This window comes from Somniosus microcephalus, chromosome 4 (assembly GCF_052327205.1).
Source record: "Somniosus microcephalus isolate GS21.2 chromosome 4, FLI_Smic_1.0, whole genome shotgun sequence".
Taxonomy (NCBI): domain Eukaryota; kingdom Metazoa; phylum Chordata; class Chondrichthyes; order Squaliformes; family Somniosidae; genus Somniosus; species Somniosus microcephalus.
Window position 1 is genome coordinate 143,794,613 of NC_140990.1, and position 23,682 is coordinate 143,818,294.

At 48.3% G+C, this 23,682-nt stretch overlaps 1 protein-coding gene across 1 annotated transcript; it reads left to right on the top strand.

The window, feature by feature from the left end:
- Positions 1-316: 316 nt before the first annotated feature.
- LOC147119874 (putative G protein-coupled receptor 139) lies at positions 317-15,967 on the top strand. The gene is made up of 2 exons (XM_085985285.1): positions 317-450; positions 15,059-15,967. Exons 1-2 carry the CDS (start codon positions 345-347, stop codon positions 15,958-15,960), a joined length of 1,008 nt encoding a protein of 335 aa, XP_085841411.1. The 5' UTR covers positions 317-344; the 3' UTR covers positions 15,961-15,967.
- The last annotated feature ends 7,715 nt before the right edge of the window (positions 15,968-23,682 follow it).

The following is a 23,682-nucleotide window of genomic DNA, read 5'->3' on the forward strand; positions in this document are numbered from 1 at the left end:
ATGTAAATTAAGCTGCTCACTTCACATTCATTCTGTGAGATTGTGGGATTCACTGTTTCTGTTTTTGACAATAGTGTTTAAAATAATGTTTTGGTTTTGGATCAACTCACTTGGTATGAATGCCACGTTGCTTTTAATATATTTTGCAATAGAAAGTGATGGAGTGAAAGGATTTTATCATCGTGTTTGTTCAGTGAGTGTAATTAATGTCAGTCAGTGTGTAGCTTAATTGCCTCACTGGAGAGCTCCCTCAGGCTATAAATGGGACAGTTTTCAGTGTGTCCATCAGTGTTTGACTGAGTGTGGTCTCCAATACAAACAGCAACTATTGGATCGCACAGACAATGGGTTACATTTTCTGGGAGATTCCACCTGAACTCCGAGTACGTTGGGCAGTTTTCGATGTTCAAAGGATTTATTACCCGCTCCTCGCTGCTGTTGGTGTTCCTGGTGAGCCATTATTTCAGCAACTATTTCTGTAAACAATGTTTTACTGTATTTACTGCCCTTGCCCTTTAGACCCGGTTATTAATTGTATACAGTTTAATTCTGTTGTTCTGTGGCTGGTAATGCACCGTGTTTCTGCCATGTCATGTTTGATCAGTTGCCGATTCACTGCTCCCAGTTAAATGATCAGTTTGTATATTTCTCGACTTGCTTTCACTGAAAGTCTTTTACAGGATTTGACTGTTATTTGATTTTTTTTACACAAGAAATGTTATTGATCGATTCTCTTAATTGAACCGCCTGCAGTCTGCTCTCTGCACTGAATCCTGGTATCGGATCAGAAATATGTGTTCAGGGGTAATAGGAGTTTTAATGTTCGCTGGATATAGTTAATATCTATGATATGTGGAAACCAGCGCTGCCAGATAGATCACAAATACACTGAAATATGGGACAATATCCACTAATAATTCAGCTCCAGGCAGCTGTCTTACTTTCCACCGTCTCCCGCTCTGCCTCATGGTCACTGACTCCAGATGCTCAGGACAAGATTAAACTGTAATACATGTTCCAGTAAAATGTTTATTCAGTTATGTTTGAACTGATTTATTTACATTTTTCAGACACAGTTCAGGAGATCTTGGTGAGGTCCGCACAGACTGTCCAACATCTCCTGTTGGTGAAAATTATTCCAGCCGATTAAAAACGATGGACCGAGTCATGAAATCTTTATATATTTCCAGTCTGATAATCCCTTTAGCAACTGGTGATAATTCAGTTCTTACAGCAGGTGGAAGGCAGCAGGTTCACACGGTTCCAGCTGTGTGCAGACACATTCTAAATCCCCACCATGACACCTTACAGGGAATTACATAGGATATACGGCAGAGAAACAGGCCATTTATGCTCCATGCATTTATGCTCCACATGAGACTCCTCCCGTCTTTTCTCATCTAAATCTATCAGCATAATCCTCTAGTCCCTTGTCCCTCATATGGTTGGATAGCAAAATACTGCAGATGTTGGAAATCCGAAATAACAACAGAAAATGCTGGAAAAACTCAGGTGGTCAGGCAACATCCGTGGAGAGAAATTTGAGTTGACGTTTCGGGTTTGACCCTTCTTCAAAACTGGAGAGAAAAGAAAAGCCCTGCCTTCGATCTAGTCCCTTTTCTCTCCAGTTTTGAAAAAGGGTCAAACCCGAAACGTCAACTCAAATTTCTCTCCACGGATGTTGCCTGACCACCTGAGTTTTTCCAGCATTTTCTGTTGTTATCCCTCATATGGTTGTCTAGCCTCTCCTTAAATGCACCAATACTATTCGCTTCAACCACTCCTTGTGGTAGCGAGTTCCACATTCTCACCACTCTTTGGGTAAAGACGTTTCTTCTGAATTCCCTATTGAATTTCCTGCTGACTACCTTATATTGATGGCCTCTATTTATGCTCTTCGCCATAAGATGAAACATTCTCTCTGTATCGACTCTGTCAAAACCTTTCATAATTTTAAAGACCTCTATTAGAGACAAGAGAAAACAGACCTAGCCTGTCCATCCTTTCCTGATAGGTATACCCTCGCATTTCTGGTATCATTCTGGTAAATATTTTCTGCACCCTCTCCAGTGAATCTATATCCTTTTTTGTAATACAGCAACTAGAACTGTACACAGTACTCTAAATGTGGACTAACCAATGTTCGATACAGGTTTAGCATAACTTCACTATTAGTCATAGAGTTATACAGCACAGAAAGAGGCCCTTCGGCCCATCGTGTCTGCGCCGTCCATCAATCCCTGTCCAGTCTAATCCCATTTTCCAGCATTTGGTCCATAGCCTTGTATGCAATGGCATTTCAAGTGCTCATCCAAATGCTTCTTGAATGTTGTGAGGGTTCCTGCCTCTACCACCCTTTCAGGCAGTGAGTTCCAGATTCCAACCACCCTCTGGGTGAAAAAGTTCCTCCTCAAATCCCCTCTAAATCTCCTGCCCCTTACCCTGAATCTATGCCCCATTGTTATTGACCCCTCTACTAAGGGGAAAAGTTCCGCTTTATCTACCCTATCTATGCCCCTCATCATTTTGTACACCTCAATCAGGTCCCCTCTCAGCCTTCTTTGTTCCAAGGAAAACAACCCCAGCCTGTTTAGTCTTTCTTCATAGCTGAGGCGCTCCATCCCCGGTAACATCCTGGTGAATCTTCTCTGCACCCTCTCCAAAGAAATCACATCCTTCCTATAGTGAGGCGACCAGATCTGCACACAGTACTCCAGCTGTGGCCTCACCAGCGTTTTGTACAGCTCCATCATAACCTCCCTGCTCTTATATTCTATGCCTCGGCTAATGAAGGCAAGTATCCCATATGCCTTTTTAACCACCTTATCTACCTGTTCCGCTGCCTTCAGGGATCTATGTACATGTACACCAAGGTCCCTCTGACTCTCTGTACTTCCTAGGGTCCTACCACTCATTGTGTATTCCCTTGCCTTATTTGTCCGTCCAAAATGCATCACCTCGCACTTTTCAGGGTTAAATTCCATTTGCCACTTTTCCGCCCATCGGACCAACCCGTTTATATCGTCCTGTAGCCTGAGGCTTTCCTCCTCGCAATTTACCACCCCACCAATTTTCGTGTCATCTGCGAACTTACTGATCATACCTTTTACATTCTCATCCAAATCATTTATGTAAATCACAAACAGCAAGGGACCCAGCACCAATCCCTGAGGTACCCCACTGGACACAGGCTTCCAGTCACAAAAGCAACCTTCGACCATCACACTCTGCCTCCTGCCACTCAGCCAGTTCAGGATCCAACGCGCCAAGGCACCCTGGATCCCATGGGCTCTTACCTTCTTGACCAGTCTCCTATGCGGGACTTTGTCAAAAGCTTTGCTGAAGTCCATGTAAACCACATCCACAGCATTTCCCTCATCCACACACCTAGTAACCCCCTCGAAAAATTCAATCAGATTTGTCAGACATGATTTACCCTTGACAAAGCCATGCTGACTATCCCCGATTAATCCTTGCCTCTCCAAGTGGAGACTAATTTTGTCCCTCAGAATTTTTTCCTATAATTTCCCTACCACAGATGTTAGGCTCACTGGCCTGTAATTCCCTGGTTTATCCCTGCTACCCTTCTTGTATAATGGTACTACGTTAGCTGTTCTCCAGTCCTCTGGTACATCCCCTGTGGCCAGAGAGGTTCTGAAAATTTGTGTCAGAGCCCCTGCAATCTCCTCCTTTGCCTCATACAGCAGCCTGGGATACATCTCGTTCGGGCCTGGGGATTTATCCACTTTTTGGCCTGCTAAAACCGCGAGTACCTCCTCCCTCTCGATGCTAATATGTTCAAGTATGTCACAGTCCCCTTGCCCGATTTCTATGTCTACATCGTCTTTCTCCATAGTGAACACAGATACAAAAAAATCATTTAAAACCCCGCCTACATCATCTGGCTCTACACACAGATTGCCACTTTGGTCCCTAATGGGTCCTACCCTTTCCCTGGTTATCCTCTTGCCCTTAATATACTTATAAAACATCTTAGGATTTTCCTTTATTTTGCTCGCCAGTGTTATTTCATGGCCCCTTCTCGCCCTCCTAATTTCTTTTTTAATTATGACCCTTCACTTTTTATACTCCTCCAGGGCTTCCTCCATCTTTAGTCTTTTGTAACTGCCAAAAGCCCCCCTTTTTTTCCTAATGCATTTTTGTATATCCCTTGTCATCCAAGGTTCCCTTTGCTTGTTGGTCCCACCCTTGACCTTTACAGGAACATGTTGGCGTTGTACTCTCTCTATTTCCCTTCTGAAAGTCTCACACTGTTTTGATGTGGATTTTCCTATAAGTAGCTGCTCCCAGTCCACTTTGGCCAGATCCTGCCTTATCATATTAAAATCGGCCTTCCCCCAATTTAGAACCCTTATTTCCGGGCCGTCTTTGTCTTTTTCCATGACCACCTTAAATCTCACCGAATTATGGTCACTGTCGCCAAAATGCTCTCCTACTGACGCTTCCACCACTTGCCCAGTTACATTCCCTAGAATTAGGTCCAGTACCGCACCCTCTCTTGTAGGACTTTCTACATGTTGGCTCAAAAAGCTCTCCTGGTTGCACTTTAAGAATTCTGCACCCTCTAAGCCTTTCACACTCTGACTATCCCAATTAATATTGGGGAAGTTGAAATCCCCCACTATAATTAACCTATTATTTTCGCACTTCTCTGAGATTTGCCTACATATCTGTTCCTCTATCTCCCCCTGACTGTTTGGGGGCCTATAGTAGACTCCCAGCAAAGTGCTTGCCCCCTTTTTGTTTTTAAGTTCTACCCATATGGCCTCATTAGAGGAACCCGCTAATATATCATCCCTTCTTACAGCAGTAATTGACTCCTTAATTAATATTGCAAACCCCCTCCCCTTTTACACCCCCCTCTGTCTCGCCTGAAGATTCTTTACCCCGGAATATTGAGCTGCCAGTCCTGACCCTCCCTCAACCATGTCTCTGTGATAGCAACAATATCATACTCCCATGTGTTCAACAACAACTTCAGTTCATCCACCTTATTTGCAAGACTCCTTGCATTAAAATACAGGTAGACTATCCTTTATCCGAAAACCTCGGGACCAGCCGAGTTTCGGATAAAGGAGAATTTCTGATTTCGGAAGGTGGGTCGGGGGGGTCGGCGGGGGGTCGTACGCACGACTTACGCTGAACGAAAAAACCTTCGGTTTTTAGAGGGTTTCGGTTTTTGGAAGTCCGGATAAAGGGTAGTCTACCTGTAGATGCCTTCCAGCCTTGCCATATTCCCTTTTGCCTTCACATATTTGCTCTGCCTTCCCAGCTAACTTGTTTTTTCCTCCGTATTTGGCTGTAAATCACCCCCTACTATAGCTCGACTCTGTATCCCATCCCCCTGCCAAGTTAGTTTAACCCCCCCCCCCAAGCAGTGCTAGCAAATCTCCCCGCAAGGATATTGGTCCCCCTCTGGTTCAGGTGTAAACCGTCCGACTTGGACAAGTCCCACCTTTCCCAGAAGCAGACCCAGTGATCCAGGAAACTAAAGCCCTCCCTCCTGCACCATCCCTTTAGCCATGCATTCATCTGTTCTATCTTCCCATTCCTATACGCACTAGCACGTGTCACCGGGAGTAATCCAGAGATTACAACATTTGAGGTCCTGCTCTTTAATCTTCGACCTAGCTCCCTAAATTCTTGCTGCAGGACCTCATCCCTCTTTTTACCTATGTCGTTGGTACCTATGTGGACCACGACCTCTGGCTGTTCACCCTCCCCCTCCAGAATGCCCTGCAGCTGCTCAGTGACATCCTTGACCCTGGCACCAGGGAGGTAACAAACCATCCTGGGTTCACGTCTACGGCCACAGAAGCGCCTATCTGTTCCCCTTACTATAGAATCCCCTACCACTATTGCTCTCCCACACTTTTTCCTCCCTTCCTGGGCAGCAGGAGCACCCCCAGTGCCAGGGAGTTGGCTGCTGCTGCCTTCCCCTGGTGAGTCATCCCCCTCAACAGTATCCAAATCGGTATACCTGTTTGAGAGGGGAATGGTCACAGGGGTCTCCTGCACTACCTGCCTGCTTCTATTGCTCCGCCTGGTGGTCACCCATTTCCTTTCTTCCTGTGCAGCCCTTACCTGCGGTGTGACCAACTCACTAAACGTGCTTTCCACGTCCCTCTCAGCATTGTGAATGCTCCACAACCCATCCACCCGCAGCTCCAGCGCCTCAATGCGGTCTGCTAGTAGATGCAGCTGGATGCATTTCCAGCACACGTGGTCATCAGGGGCACCGGCAGTGTCCCTGAATTCCCACATAGAGCAAGAGGAGCATAACACGGGGCTGGGCTCTCCTTGCATGGCTTACCCTTTAATTAACTTAAATTAATTCACTATCACCAATTTAAGATATCTCTAAGGTGCTTGTATAGTCTACCTACAGTCCCTGCTACACCAGAAAAGACCCTAGTAACTATAAACTACTATTGTTTTAATTCTATCCCTCTAGAAATAAACCCTAGTACTTAGTTTTATTTTTTAATGGCCTTGCTAACCTGTATCGCAACATTTATTGATTTGTGTATTTGTACTCCGAAATCCCTTTGTTCCTCTGCCCCACCGAGACTCGGACCCTCCAATTGATAAGTGAACTGCCTATTCTTCCAAACCAAAATGTTATATTTATCCGTGTTGAACTTCATTTGCAAATTATATGCACATTCTGCAAGTTTATTAATGCCCTCCTGTAATGTGCTGCAGTCCTCCTCAGCATTGACTACCCCCCCCAATGTGGTTTCATCCTCGAATTTAACAATTGATTCCAGAGTCTAAATCGTTAATGTAAATTGTGAACAGCAGTAGCCTCAGTACTGATCCTTGAGGAACACCACGACACACCTTCTGCCACTGTGAAAAGCTAGCCTTTACTCCTACTCTCTGCTTTCTGTCTTGAAGCCAGCTAGCAATCCATTCTGCCACCTGTCCCCTGACACCGTATTCTCTGACCTTACTCATCAGGTCTTTTGAAAATTCAGTTAAATTACATCTACTGCATTACCATTGTCTATTCTCTCTGTTATCCTTCAGAAAAATCAATAAAGCTGGTCAAGACTTACCCTTTTGAAATCCATGCTGACTACTCATTATTATATTTTTGGTTTTTAGACATTCTTCTTTTTTCTCCTTTAGTTGGGATTCCATTTTTTTCCTGCCACTGATGTTAAGCTGACTGATCTATAATTCCCTGGACATGTTCTATCCCCCTTCTTATATGTCGGGGTTATGTTAGCTACCTGCCAGTCCTCTGGCACTATACCATTTTCTAACGAATTATTAAATATGCATAGTAATGCCTCTGCTACCTCTTCCCTAGATTCTTTTAAAATGCCTAGATGCAATCCATCTGGACCATGGGTTTTACCCTCTTTGAGTTTGATTAGTTTATTAAATAATACCCCCTTTGTTAATTTGAAAGCATTTATCTCATTACTAATCTCATCATCCAATGTCATGTCCACCTGTTCTACCATCCTGGTGAATACAGGAGCAAAATAATTATTTAATATTTCTGCCATCTCTCTATTGCTACCTGTGGTATTATCCCGCCTGTCCCTTAATGGCCATATTTCCATCCCAACCTTCCTTTTTATTGATGTGCCTGTAAAATATTTTACTATTTTGTTATATGTTCCTTGATAATTTAATATCAGGGTTCCTCTTTGCCTCCCTAATTGATTTTTTAAACTTTTCTCCTAATATTTTCCTATTCTCCTTTATCATACACTCCCCTGCTGTCTATGTACTTAATGTGTGCCTCCTTCCTTACCCTCATCTGTCCCCTTATCGCTTTAATCATCCACGGAGTCTCAAGATTGTTTTGTTTGTTCTTTCCTTTTAGCTGAATATATTTTTCCTGCACTCTGTTGAACACCGTTTTAAATGGTTCCCATTTCTGTTCTATATCGTTATTTGCCAATATTATTGCCCATTTTATCCCAATTTCTATTCTCAGCCCCTCAAAATCAGCATTTCTCCAATCTATTAACCTGCTTTTCGTCGCAGAGTGCCCATGATCTACCCATCCCCTGCCCATCCCCTGCCCATCCCCTGGCCAGCCCCTGCCCAGCCCCTGCGCAGCTCTTGCAGTCACAGTGTTGATATGGTTTGTCCTGTTCAGCTTCTGGTCAATAGTGATCACCAAGTGTTTATGATTGGGGACTCGGTGACTTTCAAGGGGAGGTGGGTGATCTTTGTGTTGATCAATATAACTAATACTTATGCCTCTGGCTTGTTACATGCCGCATATCAGCCCAAGCCTGGATGTTATGCCGATCCTGCTGTTGGAGCTTTTGTAAATGGCGCTGAAAAACGGCAGAATCATCAGTGAGTGGACCCACCCCTGACCTTATGATGGCAGAACGTCATTGATGAGGGAGCTGGAGGTAGTTGCTCTGAGGACACTTCCCTGAGGTATGACAACAACGACCACTTTCCTTGCAGCAGATATGACCTCAGCCATTGGAGAATTCCCCCCTTAGACCCCCATTGAAACAATGTCTGTATAAAGGCTGTGATGAAGTTTGCATTCGGGTGCCTCTGGCAGGACCCAAACTGAGTATCAGTGAGCCGGGAATTACTGGGTCGATGTGAGTTCATGGCACTACTTATGACTCCTCAATCACTTTACTTATAATTCATAGAAAAATGAAGGGCAGTAATTGATCTCTTCATATTTGCCACAACTTTGTTTATAGGATACACCCAGGCAATCTTTCACTTTGTCTGGTAGATATCAGTATCATAACCGGAAAACTAGGTGAGGGACATGCCTCACGCTGAATTTCAAATTCCAATTTTACAGTCTTTGGCGCTCCATTTACCACGACTTCTCTGCAGCTAGCGATCTGCTCCATCACGCACTCACCTCCACCTTTGATGTCCCTGTCCCCATTAAACCTTGACTCTCTCTGGTCATTCCCCCTGGTATGGTCCTCACCTCCACTTCCTTAAGCCCAAGCGACACATACATGAATGACTATGGCAGTCAAGTAGCTTAACCATTCATCGCCTGATCTGGTTGGATCACATAAAGCACTATCGGGTCCTCAACTTCACCTCCAACAACAAGTGTGAGGACCTCGTGAACGTCTTTGTCACAAAGATTGAGACCATCCGTTCAGCTGCCTCTGACACTTCCCTCCCTTTCCCTAGACCACTGGGCCAAACCTCCCTTAAAGTACACCCACCATAGCCCTGAACACGCATATTGTTCCAGTTTCTCCCCTCATTCGCCTCAGCCCCTGCCGAACTCATCTTGTCCGTGAGACCCACCTCCTGCTCCCTCGATCCTATTTCCACCTAACCACTGACTGCCCAACTTCCCTACCTGGCCCCCATGTTATCCAGTATTGTTAACCATTTCCAGTCCTCGAGTTCTGTCCCCTCCCCCACGCATCTGCTGTCATCACACCCCCGCATCAAAATACCAACCCTTATCTCCTCTGTCCCTATAAACTACTGCCCCATCTCAAATTTTCCAATCCAAAATCATAGAACATGTTGTTGCCTCCCAAATCCATGTCCATCTTTCCTGCAAATCCATATTTGAATTCCTCCAATGAGTTTTTAACCCCTGTCACTGTACTGAAGGGGCACTTATAAAAGTCACAAATGGAACCCCAATGTGACTGCGGCTGTGGTAACCAACCCTCCTGATCCTTCTCAACCTGTCTGCAGCCTTTGGCACTGTTGACCCCGCCATCCTCCTCCAACGCCTCTCTACCGTCGGCCAGCTGGGTGGGACTGCACTCGCCTGGTTCAATTCTTATCTATCCAGTCATAGCCAAAGAACCTCCAGTAATGGCTTCTCTTCCCGCTCCCTCACCGTTAACTCTGGAGTCCCTCAATGACTTATCTCTGATTGGTCTCACTGCTTCTCTGACATTCAGTACTGGATGATCAGAAACTTCCTCCAAATAAATACGTAGAAGACCAAAGCCATTGTCTTCGGTACCCGCCAAAAACTCCATTCCCGAGCCATCAATTCTGTCCCTGTCCATGGCAACTGTCTGAGAATGAATCAGATTATTCGCAAACTTGGTTTCATATTTAACCCCGAGTTGTGCTTCTGACCACATATCTGCACCATCACTAAGACAGCTTACTTCCACCTCTACGACCCGCCACTGCCACTGCCTCAGCTCATCTGCTGCTGAAACTCTCATTAATGCCTTTGGTACCTCTAGACTTGACTATTGCAATGCTCTCCTGGCTGGCCTCTCATCTTGCACCCTACATATCCTTGAGCTCATCCAAAACTCTGCTGCCCATAAACAAACTCACACCAAGTTCTGTTAACTCATCACCCCTGTGCTCACTGACCTACATTGACTCCCGGCCAGGCAATGCCTCCATTTAAAAATTATTTTCCTTGTTTTCAAATCCCACCATGGCCTTGCCCTTCCCTATCTCCGTAACCTGCTCCAGCTCTCCAAGACTTCACGATCCCTGCGCTCCTCCAATTCTGTCCTCTTGCAGTCCCCGATTTTAATCACTCCACACTTGATGGCCGTGGCTTCAGCTGCCCAGGCCATAGCTCTAGAAATCCCCATCTAAAGTCTCTCCTCCTTTAAGACGCTCCTAAAAACTTTTCTCTTTGGCCAAGCCTTTGGTCATCTGTCCTATTATCTCCTTACTTAGCTCGGTGACAATTTTTATTTGTTAACACTCCTGTGAAGCACCTTGGGACGTTTATTTACGTTAAAGGTGCTTTGTTGCTTTTGTTGTTGTTGTCAGTGACATCACCGGAACAGCTGGCGAAGAGAGCGGCGAACTCTGGTGTGCAGGTCTTCGGCACTACACCCGGGATGTTGTCAGGGTCAACAACCTTCACTGTGTCCAGTTCATTCAGCTGCATCTGAACATCACGTGGACTGAAAAGCATTAGCTGGGTGCTGTTCTCTGTGATGGGGAGATCTCAGGAGGAGTAACCTGGCCCATCCATTCAGCATTTTTGACAGAAAAGACATTCAATCACATCGAACTCCATTCGTGCTATCAGTGCAGGTTTTCCCTATGTTTGAGGGTGGTGATGTTTATGCAGCTTTCTCCTTCTGTCAGTTACATAATTGTCCACCGCCAATCTTCACTGGGTATGATTGAACTGCAGAGTTTTGCTCTGATCCCCTCTTGTGGGACCACATAACTCTGCAGGTAGCCTGATCCCTTTGGTCTTTAGTGTGCAGATAGCACTGTGTGATACCTTCATTAGGTTTGTATCTCAATCTAAGGTGTGCCTGGTTCTGCTCCCGGCACCTCCCTCTACATTGAATTACGATTGGTCTCATGGCTCAGTTCTGAGGAAAGGTCATCGACCTGCATTGTTAACTTTATCATTCTCTCTCCACAGATGCTGCCTGACCTGCTGAGCGTTTCCAGCATTTTTTGTTTTTATTTTTGATTTCATGGCATGAATGTGATAATGGAGTGAGGGATGTGTCAGGCCATTAGGTTGCAGATTGTGGTAGTTTACTAATCTGCTGCTTGTGATCCACAACGCCCAGTGGAGACCCATTCTGGGGTCACTGATCCATCCCACTGACCCTGGTGCAGGCCCATTGTGGGGGTAACTGATCCATCCCTCTGACATTGGATGTTCCACCTCACTACTTGATGGAGGAGCTCCACACGATGGAGATGGGATGCTGTTTTCACAAGGACTGTGCAGCCATTTCTTCTACTAATTTTATCGTGGACAGTCATTCTGTGACTTGTAGTTAGTAGAAGATCAGGTCAAGTAGGTTACTCCCTTGTGGTGGTTCCCTCACCAACTAACACAGGCCCAGTCTGGAAGCTGTTACCTTCAGGACTCCCCCAGCTCAGCCAGCGGTGGTACTCCAGGTCACTCTTAGGGTTGGGCTTGGAAACCCGCACCCAGGGTGCATTCTGGGAACTTGCTTCCCTGAGAGAGACTTCCAAGTGAATTTTATCAGTTCATCGGCAGCAGGTTTCTTTGACCTGAAACCTTGAGACGTCATGAGCTCCAGAGCCGATGCTTTGGATTCCCAAGGGATTCCCACCCGGCAGTATATAACTGCCCCATCACCACACCAAGTCCCGCACCCCCCTCACCGCCAACGCGGATCATTGGCACCTGGTGCCCCAAATCCTCATATTAAACCTCCTCATCCTTCTGTTTAAACGCTTTAATGGTCTTGCCGATCCTTCTCTCTGTAACTTCATCCAGCCATACAGCGGCCCTGCCCACCACGAACTCTGCATTCCTGTAACTCCATTCAAACTCTCCTCCCACTCCAATGGTCTGCCCCTGACCCCAGACCTCTTGCCCACCCTCCTCTCTCTTCGCTCCACTAGCAGCGGCCAAGAATTCAGCCGCCCAGAGCTCATGTTCAGTCATTTGCTGCCTAAATCCTTCTTTCCCTCCTCCTGCCTCTCTTCTGTTAAGGCCCTTCATAAAACCTAGGTTTTTGGTCACTCGACCTAATCTCTCTATCTTCGGCTTAGCATTCAATTCTCGTTTATGTGTTTTCCCCTTATTAAAGCCGCTCTATAAGCATAGAAGTATAGAACCATAGAAATTACGGGACTGAAGGAGGCCATATGGCCCATCATGTTTGTGCAAACCGAAAATGAGCTATCCAGCCGAATTGCACTTTCCAGCTCTTAATCCATTTAGGTTACGTTACTTCAAGTGCATATCCAAGTACATTTTAAACGTGAGGCAGCATCTGTTGAGAGAGAAACAGAGTTAACTTTTCAGGTCGATGACCCTTCGTCAGAACCAACCAGTTCTGACGAAGGGCCATCGACCTGAAATGTTAACTCTGTTTCTCTCTCAACAGATGCTGCCTGACCTGCTGAGTATTGCCAGCAATTTCTGTTTTAATTTCAGATTTCCAGCGTCTGCAGCATTTTGCTGTTATAATTTTTAAATGAGATGAGCGTTTTTACCTCTAACACCCTTTCATGCAGCGAGTTCCAAGCCCCTGCCACCCTCTGGGTGAAAAAATTTCAGCTCAGCTCGCCTCGAATCCTCCTACAAATTACTTTAAATCTTTGCTCCATGCTTATTGACCTCACTGCTATGGTAAATAGGTGCTTCCTATCCACTGAATCTAGGCCGTGCATTATATTATACACCTCAATGAAGTCTCCCCTCAATCTCCTCTCTTCCATAGAAAACAACCCCAGCCTATCCAATCTTTCCTCATAGGCAAAATTCTCCAGTCCTGGCAACATCCTCGTAAACCTCCCCTGCACCTTCTCTGGTGTTATCACATCCTTCCTGTAATGTGGTGACCAGAACTGTACGCAGTACTCTAGCTGTGACATAACTAGTGTTTTATACAGTTCCAGCACAACCTCCCTGTTCTTAGATTCTATACCTCGGCTAAAATACCTCGGCTAATAAAGGAAAGTATCCCGTAAGCCTTCTTAACCACCTTACCCAACTGTCCTGCTACCTTCAGCGATCTGTGGACATGCACTCCAATGTCCCGCTGTTCCTCTACACTTCTCAGTAACCTACCATTTATTGTGAATTCCCTTGCCTTGTTAGCCCTCCCCAAATGCATTACCTGATACTTCTCTGGACTGAATTCCATTTGTCACTCTTCTCCCTACCTGACCACTCCATTCCTACCTTCCTGCAGTCAACAGATAGATTCCTTGCTATCAATCACACGGCCAATTTATGTCTCGTCTGCAAACTTCTTTATCATGCCCCCTACATTGAAGTCTAAATCATTGATATTTACCACAAATAGGAAGGGACCGAGTACTGGAAACCCACTCGAAACAGCTTCCACTCACAAAAATATCCGTCGACCATTGCCCTTTGCTTCATGCCACTGCGCCAATTTTGTATCCCACTTGCCATTTTCCCTTGGATCCAAAGGGCTTTTACTTTTCTATTGCAAATTGCTGTGAAATTAATTACAGACTGAATCATTTTTTGTTAACAATTATTTTCAGTCTTGGTTTACTTAAAATATTGCCACCACTGGTTCATTCAATCTTCACCTAACACCGACACATCCCTCCCAGTGGTTAACTCAGTCTTCATCCAACACCCACACATCCCATCGACTGGTTCATTCAATCCTGACCCAACACACACAAGTCCCATCCACTGGTTCATTCAGTCCATGACCCAACAAACACACGTCCCAGCTATTGGTTCATTCAGTCCTGACCCAATACCAACACGTCCCATCAACTGGTTCATTCAGTCCTGACCCAATACCAACACGTCCCATCAACTGGTTCATTCAGTCCTGACCCAATACCAACACGTCCCATCAACTGGTTCATTCAGTCCTGACCCAACACCCACACGTCCCATCCTCTGGATCATTCAGTCCTGACCCAACACCCACAAGTCCCATCCACTGATTCATTGTTCCGCTGCTTGCCAGACTGCCACTGGGGGCACTGCGCACTCTCTAGTGCTCCTGGCTATTGCCCCGTGTCCCGCTCGGATTCACTGTTTGTTTACATGTTTTTTCAATTCATTATTGAATTTCCCTAGCATCTAATAGGGATGCCATCTGTTACTAGGATACAGTAAGTGCCACACTTCAAAAATCATTCATTAGATGTAAAACGCTTTGGGAAACAAGACTTTCGTTGTTTTTTTCGAAAACTGGCCTCTGATTTTCCACCGAAGTGAACTTTAAAAAAAGTGAACCAGTTCCCTTTGGAGCGAATCACAGCCCAGCCTAAACATTCTTCTCCAAGGTGCACACATGCGCAGTTTCCAGCAGGGTCACTGGAGAGTAATGAGGACTAGAAACCCTGGGTTATTGTCGTTCCTAACACAAGGTCATTGAGGCCATTGTCGATTCCAACTGCCAGCACCATCCAGGCGGGGAATTGGAGCTCGTTTCCTGCTACACCAGGGCGGTGTTTTACTATAAACCCTTTCTCCAGCAGAACGTACTGACACTGGTAAAGTCATTAGAGTGTGTCCCTGGATTCAATAATAACGCTGCACATTTCACCCTGAATTCGATCATTGCTGTTGTTGCTCTCAGTCTGAAGAATAATTTCCCTGTTTTTCTCTTCCTTACAGTGAACTTAGTGACGATTGTGATTCTGTCTCGGGGAAGGTGCGGTCTCTCCAAATGTGTCACCTGTTACCTGGTGTCCATGGCAGCGGCGGACCTACTGGTCGTCATCACTGATCTCATATTCCGGCAGATTCCTATTCGTTATTGGGCTCAGTTTCAGTTCATTTGGAAGATTAAAGTGTGTAATATCCATGCCATCCTGCTTTACTCAGTCACAGACTGTTCTGTCTGGTTCACAGTCACTTTCACCTTTGATCGATTTGTGGCCATTTGTTGTCAGAAGATGAAAATAAAATATTGCACTGAGAAAACGGCGGCTGTGGTTCTTGGAACAGTGAGTGTGCTGTTCTGTGTAAAGAACACTTTCTGGTACTTTATGTATGGAGGTGGATATACGTTTGATAATTATCCCTGGTTTTGTGATGTAGGATTGGAAGTTATTCAGTCACCAGTATGGGGTGTAATTGAATTACTTCATTATATTTTAACCCCATTTGCTCCATTTGTTCTGATTATGCTGGTCAATGCTTTAACCGTCAGACACGTATTAGTGTCGAGCAGAGTCCGCAGGAGACTCCGGGCCCACAGCAGCGGGCAGAGTCCCAGTGACCCAGAGATAGTGAAGCGAAGAAAATCCATCATATTACTGTTTGTTATATCTGGGAATTTTATTCTGTTATGGGCAGTGTTTCTGTTGTATTCTGTGTGTAGCCGATTGTATAAGTTAGACTTGATGCCTGTGCATCTACCTCAATATGTACAGGAACTGGGATTTATGCTTCAGCTGCTGGGTTCCTGCACCAACACGTTTATTTATGCCGTGACCCAGACTAAATTCAGAGAGGAGTTGAAGAATGTGGTGAAATATCCCTTTACTGTAATTGCTAAATTCATTAAATATTGAGAAGAGTTTGCACCATCACAACGTGTTGGTCTAGTGTTTTGCCCAATCCCCTCATCTTGGTGATACACACAGTGAGGCCTGTTTTCATCTTTCACCGCTTGGATTCAGCGACTGAGAGGAACGGTAGAGGTGGCGAAGGCCGTGGAGATCAGTCCCGCTGGATTCCTGCTGGTTTTTAGCCACGCAAAGTCCTCTGGAGCGGCCTGGAGCGGGTTTATGAAGCTCCGGACCGCCCGCCTCGAGTTTCATGTATTTACCCAAAGGGGGCGGCGCGGGGAAGGTTGCTCTGTCAGTTTACAGTCCACAGGTGGACGGGCCGCTCAGTCCCCAGCACCCCCAGGGAAACTCAGGGCAACTGGCCTGGGACAAACCTGCAGCCGGGGAGGAAGGCTTTAGAAGTCTCAAAGGTCAGCCTTTTATAAACCACTCGGTGTAGTTGTCCGATGGGCTTCTAGGCTGTGCAGCCCCCGGGCTAGGTGACAGGGAAATGTCCCTGACTCCGTTTATCTGCCGTTGGGATTAACGGTTCTTGTGTAAACGGGAAATTCTCCAAATAAAATGTCCTTTGAATACTGCGTTTGTGGAGGAGGAATCATGGCCTATGCCCAGATCACCCTGAACATATAGTGTGTGGAGCGGAGAATCAAGTTGTCATAGTCATTTAACATGTCTTGATGATATACTGTCTGAACAATGCAGTGATGTCCAGGGTAAAGTCATCCCCGCACACCCTCCACACACATTGAAACCAGCTACTCTTCACTGTCTGGAAAATCCCCGAGCTAAACACAGCCCAAAATAAGCAGTTTCCAGGGAGGCTGGTCACGAGGTTGGTTGCAAGGTATTGCAGTATCAGTGATGTCATAAAGTGGTGACACGTCCATGGCGCTGTGTCTGTTTATTGTGACATCGCAGACCTACCCTGCAGAGCACGCCCTGGTCTGTGATTGACTGAGAATCAGCCTTTCAAACAGCCCTTCTCCTGTACACATCAACTTACATAGAGTTATAGAGATTCTGCAGCAGCGAAACAGACCATTCGGTGCTCTGCGGCTGCAGGTTGGTCCGAGACCGTTTCGCCGAGGTTTCCCTGGGGATGCTGGGACTCAGCTCTCTCTCTGGCCCTGGACTGTAAACTGATAGAGCGACCTTCTCCACCGTGCCCCCTTTCGGTGCACCAGGTCATAGCAGCGTTCACTGTATCAACTTATCCTTCTCTTCCTTTTCCCTCTATGCTCTTATCTAGCTTTCCCTTAAATGTGTCGGTGATATTCGCCTCAACTAGGCAACTATAGAACAGTCAGCTTAACATTGGTGGTAGGAACAATAATGGAATCCCTACTAAAGGATAAAATTAAAAAAAATTAGAAACCAAAAATATAATAAGGAATCGTCAACATGGATTTCAAAAGAAAACATTTCATTGGTCAAACTCATTGATTTTTTTGAGGTGGTAGCAGAGCGTGTAGAGTAGGGTAATGTAGTAGATGTAATTTATCTAGATTTACAAAAGTCCTTTGGTAAGTTGCCTCGTAATAGATTCGTAATGTCAGAGCATGTGGAGTTAGGGGACCAGTAGCAAAATGGATAGCTAGTTGTCTTCAAGACAGAGAGCAGAGAGTAGGGGCGAAGGGTAGCACACGGCCCCTGGGATCACATGAGTTGGCTTAACCAATAAAAGAAGGGAATACGGATCCATTAAATAATATACGAAACGGTGCAATAAACTGTTAAAACATTACGGCCTAGAAATTCAGTGCCCTTAGCACCGATTTTGCGGCGCTAGAGGGCCTAGCGCTGCAATTGGCACCGGTTCCTAAATTGCCTGGGGCCCTTCCGCGGCGGTAGACGGGTAGCGCTGCACCGGCACCGATGACGTCATCAGTGTGCGCAGCGTCCCGGTTGCCGTGGTCACCCGGCCCCAAGCCGAAATTCAGTTGCGGCCGCCTCGCCAGTGGCAGCCGCAACTAAGACTCCGGCAAACGAGTGTTGCCGGAGTCTGCGCCGGCGCTTTAAGGAGGCGCGGCGGCCGGCCGCTTTCCCACCGGCCGCCTGCCCGCAGCTCCCTCCCCGGACTTCTCCCCCCCCCCCCGGAACAGATGCAAGCCCGGCACTTGTCCGAGGTGCCGGGCTCATTATTAACGAGATTTGCGCGGGCCGCAGCCGGGTGCAGGCAGCTCCTCCTCAACGGAAGGAGGAGGCCTGCACTTCCCGAGCCTGCCGCACCGCAGCGGGCGCCGCAGCGCCGGAATAGCGCCGCAATGCGGCGCGTTGCGCCAGTTTTCAGGCGCTAAAACCCTTCAGTAGCGCCGGCAGCCGTTTGGGCGCGGCGCTACTGAATTTTTGGCGCGCGCAAAGGGACTTAGCGCCGGCGCTAACTTCCGGCGCTAAAGCCCTGGCGCAGCGCAAACTCAATTTCTAGGCCTACATATTTAAAATTAATTCAAAGGCCATTTAATGAAATATTTTAAACGAAAATTTTACATTTTGAAAAATATATTATATATTTTAACGGTGCTAAAAATAAACTTACCTTATTGCACAGGGTTTTTAATGTATAAATGAGTGATCACATTTTATTTTTGTATTTTTAAAAATTCTTGTGCTGGTAAAAGCAGGCATTAGATCTTTAAAATTATGAAAGATTTTGATTGAGTCGACAGAGAGAGTGTTTTGACTTGTGGGGATGGGCCGTGAAATATAAGATAGTCAATAATAAATCAAATTGGGAATTCAGGAGAAACTTCTTTACCCAGAGAGTGGTGAGAATGTGGACCCCACTACCACAGCGAGTGGTTTCAGCGAATAGTATCGATGCATTTAAGGGGAGGTGAGATAAGCATAGCAGGGATGAGGGAATAGAGGGTTATACTGATAGATTTAGATAAGGAAAGATGGGAGGAGGCTCGACTGGAACATAAACGCCAGCATGGACTGGTTGGGCTGAATGGCCTGGTTCTGTGCTGTTTATTCTATGTAGATCAATGTAACTACGCAGTGTGGTAGCGATTTCCACATTCTTACCACTATTTGGGTAAAGAAGTTTCTCCTGAATCGCCTATTGGATTTTTTGGTGACTTTCTTAAATTAATGGCCCCTTGAATTGGTCCTCTCCACACGTGTAAACATCTTATCGCTGCCGACCCTATCAAACCATTTCATAATTTTAAAGGTCTCATCCCCAGCCTTCACTTTTCACGAGAAAAGAGCCCCAGCCTGTGCAGACTTTGTAATAGGGAAAAACTCGCAGCTCGGGCACAATCCTTATGAATCTTTTCTGCATCTTCTCCAGCGTCTCTATATATTTTGTACAATGTGGAGACCATAACTGTAAACAATACTCCAAGTGTAGTCGAACCAAGGTTGGAAACATGTTTAAAATTAATTATCTGCTTCTCAATTCTATCTCTCTATAAATTAACCCCAGTGCTGTGTTTCTTCTTCCTCGCCTTATGATGGCCTCTCAGAGGTTTGTGTAGCTGTGCCCCATGACCCCTTTGCACCTCTAGACACTTTAGACTCGTTGGGCTAGATTTTCAGTAGCTTGCGCCAGCAGTTAGCGCCTTAAGAGAAGTGATTTCCGGGCGCTATGCGTGTAGCGCCCGGGCGCAGCGCAGTTTGCGCTCCGCCCCAAATTAAGTTGCCCGTTAGCGCCGGCGCAAAGTTTAGCGCCCGCCCGGATGCGCGCGCAGAAAATGACGTCACATCCTCGTGCAACGCCCTTTGGCCGCCCCGATTGCAAACTTCAGTCGGACCGCCCCATTGTGCGGCGGGCGGCCGGAGCGTTTGGAAAAAGGAACGCAACACAACCAGCGCGGGCCCCGGGGGGCGCTAATTAAAGGGAACGTCCTCTCCAGTATAAAGGCCATCCTTTTTTCAGAAAACAGTCTTGTGCAACGCATTTCTGGAGACACAACAAGGAGGATAGCTAACTGGTTTCAAGCAGCAAGAGCCAGGTATTTTTGGACTCAGGCAACAGCGCTGCAAGTGGCCATTTGGAAATTAGAGTGTTTGCCAGGATTTGATGGGGGTTGCATGGGGTGCCAACGCGGAGCTGCAGCTCCATGTCCGTAGGGCTCGCAGACGCATTGTGAGAGGGGCAGCCCTGGCTAGAGGCAGAGGGGGCTACAGGCGTCGGCCACGTAGGCCTTACCCAGTCAGGCTATACCGCCAGCAGCGCTCCTACCTAAACATGAGTGCCGCGCGATGTGTTAAAAGGCTCCGATTCCGAAAGGGGGTGATTGCAGAGATCTGCCACCTGCTTCGCCGAGATCTGCGGCCAAAGCTCAGGTGCAGGACGTCTCTGTCGGTGGAAGTGAAGGTGACAGTGGCATTGAACTTCTATGCCACCGGCTCCTTCCAATACGCTGCTGGGGACATAGCAAACATCTCCCAGTACGGCGCGCATCGCTGCATCCGCCAGGTGACTGAAGCACTGTTCAGAAGGAGAAGCCAATTCATCTCCTTCCCCATGGCCCTGGAGAGCCAGCATCAGCGCGCATTGGGATTTTCCAGACTCGGGGAATTCCCCTTGGTGCAGGGCGCCATTGACTGTACGCATGTGGCTTTGCGGGCCCCTCTGGAGCATGGCGAGCAGTATCGCAACAGGAAGGGCTACCATTCTCTGAATGTGCAGCTGGTCTGTGACCACAAGCAGCGCATCATGGCAGTCAATGCCAGCTTCCCAGGCAGCAGCCACGATGCCTTTATCCTGCGGCAGAGTACTGTGCATGACATGTTCCAGGCACAGCCTCCCCCAAGAGGATGGCTACTCGGGGACAAAGGCTATCCTTTGTGCACCTGGCTCATGACCCCGCTCCGCGCGCCCAGGACCGCTGCTGAAGAGGCCTACAACGAGAGCCATCAAACCACCCGCAACATCATTGAGCTAACTATTGGGGTCCTCAAGCAGCGGTTCCGCTGCCTTGATCGCTCCGGAGGAGCTCTCCAGTATTCGCCGGACCGGGTCTCCCAATTTGTGGTGGTTTGCTGCATGCTACACAACCTGGCTATCCGCAGGACTCAGGCACTGCCACCTGACGTTGGACCAGCACCTCAGGAGGAGGAGCAGGAGGAGCATGAGGAGGAGGAGGAGGAGGAGGAGGAGGAGCAGGAGTACTTTCCCAGGAGGGAGCGACCAGGGCCAAGGGCCGCACGACGCCACCTTATTACACGGTACTTCTAAGCCCCCTGTCAGGGAATGGCCAGGGGCCATGAGGGAAGATGAATGCAGCCGCTCCGTAAGCCCTCAGCCGGCGAAGCCAACAAACACTAAGAAGAACAACCATGGAGACTGCATGAATAAAGATAATTTTTTATTACACAAAAATGAAAAGCCCTTCCCACATGAATCCCCAAAAACAATAAACGGGCCCCACAAAAAGCCCAACAAACGACTCACTCCCACAAACTGGGGAGGAGCCACTCCACCTTTATTGAAACCGGGCCTCAACGTCGGCCTAACGCAAAAAAAAAGCCCTCCAAAAGCACAACCATGGGCAAAATAAAGATGGCCACCGCCATATTAAAGGAAAGCTGGCCACACCCTCTACTGAGTGGCCCGCGAGGGCGAGACCTTGGCCAGCATTTTGCCTCCCCTACCCTGCCTGCTGCTCCTTCGCAAGCTCTGCCCAGTGGCTGCTGCGAGGCTGGGGGAAGGCGCCTGAGGCTCAGATGCCCTTCCGCCAGATGCCGCTGGGGGGCGGCCTACACGGCGTTTGGGCCTCGAGGGGCCTTCTGCTGAGTGGTGCACCTGAGCCTGGCCACCATCAGCTGCAGCCGCTTGCCGTCGACGCCCCAGAGGGGGAATGGCGGCGACGGATGGCGCAATGTGGGCCAGCTGGCGTCTGGGATGCGCTGGCTGGTGCTGTGGCGCGGTGGCACTCGGCCGGGCCCGCACTGCAGGATCCGCAGCAATCAGCCGACGGCTGGCTTGCTGGGATGGTCCAGCGCAGCACCTGCCCTGGCGATGCCTGCCTGAGACAGCGCGTGTGGCAGCAGTGAGTGGCCCTGTGGTCCTGGTGTGCGCGCGCATCACATCCGCCAGGGTATTGACGGCATCAGTTAGCATGCGGCCAGTCGCGGCAGTTGCTGCCCCGAACTCGCGCACACTGGTCGCCAGCGACTCGATGGCCTCAGGCATGCGCCCCACCACGCTCATGAGCTCCGTGTGGCGCCGGTCCGAGTCGTCGGCCATCTGATCGAGCTTCCGCACCTCCTCCGAAGTGAAGGTGTCCGGACTGGAGTCGCGACTCTCCCGCTGGGGAGGAGGGGGCCGAACTAGGGGACCCTTGCCGCGTTGGTGACGGCGAGTGTGCCGAGCAGCAGCACTCCCCTCTGATCCTTCCCCCCTTTGGGGGGAAGGCCGCGGGCCACGCGCACGGCTGCTGGGTGGCTGGACGCCACTGGTCCCAGAAGCTGCATTGCCCTGCGACAGTTCCTCCAGGCACTCGTCCAGTGAGGAGGTGTCAAGCATTTCCTCCTCTCCTGCGGGACGTGACTGTTCCCCCGAAGGTCCGGCTTGCTCCTCCTCCTCCTCCTGGTTGGAGGTGCTGTCACTGGCAGCCTCAGGGTCCTGGTCGTCACCAGCTGAAAGCAGGAATGCACAAGAGTAGCTTCAGAGTGAGGAGACAGCGTCAGCGAGGGAGTTAGGACTGGTGGGATTCAGCGCATTGGTGGGACAGTGGCAAAGGAGGTAGCTCGGATGGGCCAGTGCGACGCGAGAGGGCCAAAAGGCGAGGTCCTTACCATTGCCGAGCAGTGGAGGGTCGGATACACCGCACGCTGTGGGGACAATCACACGGGCTCCCATGAGCACACACACGCGCTCCTCCAGCCGAGTGAGCTTCTGCAGCTTGGCACGGCCACCCCTGGCACGGGCCTGGCGATTAAACGCTACTTTAGCCTGCAAGAGAAAGGACGGGCTGTAAGTGCGCAGTGAAGCCCTGATGTAGTGTGCACTGCCTCCCATGGTGGAATAGCTTGGACAGAGTGAAGCCCTGATGTAGTGTGCACTGCCTCCCATGGTGGAATAGCTTGGACAGAGTGAAGCCCTGATGTAGTGTGCACTGCCTCCCATGGTGGAATAGCTTGGACAGAGTGAAGCCCTGATGTACTGTCCACTGCCTCCCATGGTGGAATAGCTTGGCCAAAGTGTAGAGTGCCGAATGGCCATTTGATGCTCATGACTGTCCCAATGCTGCTGGCTGAGGGCTGGCCAAAAGGACTTTCAGGTCCCTTTGCCCATCATGTCAGGTGTACATGCAAGAATGAGGAGGAGACTGGAAAGGCTACTCACCCTCACAATCCTGGTCAGATCGTTGTATTTCTTACGGCATTGTTTGTGGGTCCTGGGGGCCTCGCCGGTGAACGTCACCCTCTGGGCGATCTGCTTCCAGGCTTTGGTGTAGTCGTGGTGGGTTGGATTCCTCCCACTCTCTGGAAACAAGATCTTGCGCCTCACCTCCAGAGCTGTGACCATTATGTCCAGATCACCCTCTGAGAAGCGCAGGGCACGCTGACGGGCCTTCTCTGGCGTTGCCATGACTCCCTGGGGCTGAGCAGTAGTGTTGAGGCCTCTTTGCAAGGCTGCAGTGTGCAGGGCGTGGCAGCAGACCAATTCGTCCCTTCCCCCTTTAAGAGCTGGTCGGCACCACGGGGTCTGCTGTCAGTGCAAAAATGACCGCACCCGTGCTGCGCCCCGCCTGGGCGCTATCCCTCTGG

Excerpts from the sequence above, each read along its gene's own strand:
- LOC147119874 (XM_085985285.1), top strand. The coding sequence starts at position 345 with ATGGGTTACATTTTCTGGGAGATTCCACCTGAACTCCGAGTACGTTGG. Across the intron at positions 451-15,058 it reads CGCTGCTGTTGGTGTTCCTG|TGAACTTAGTGACGATTGTG; the intron begins GTGAGCCATTAT and ends TCTTCCTTACAG.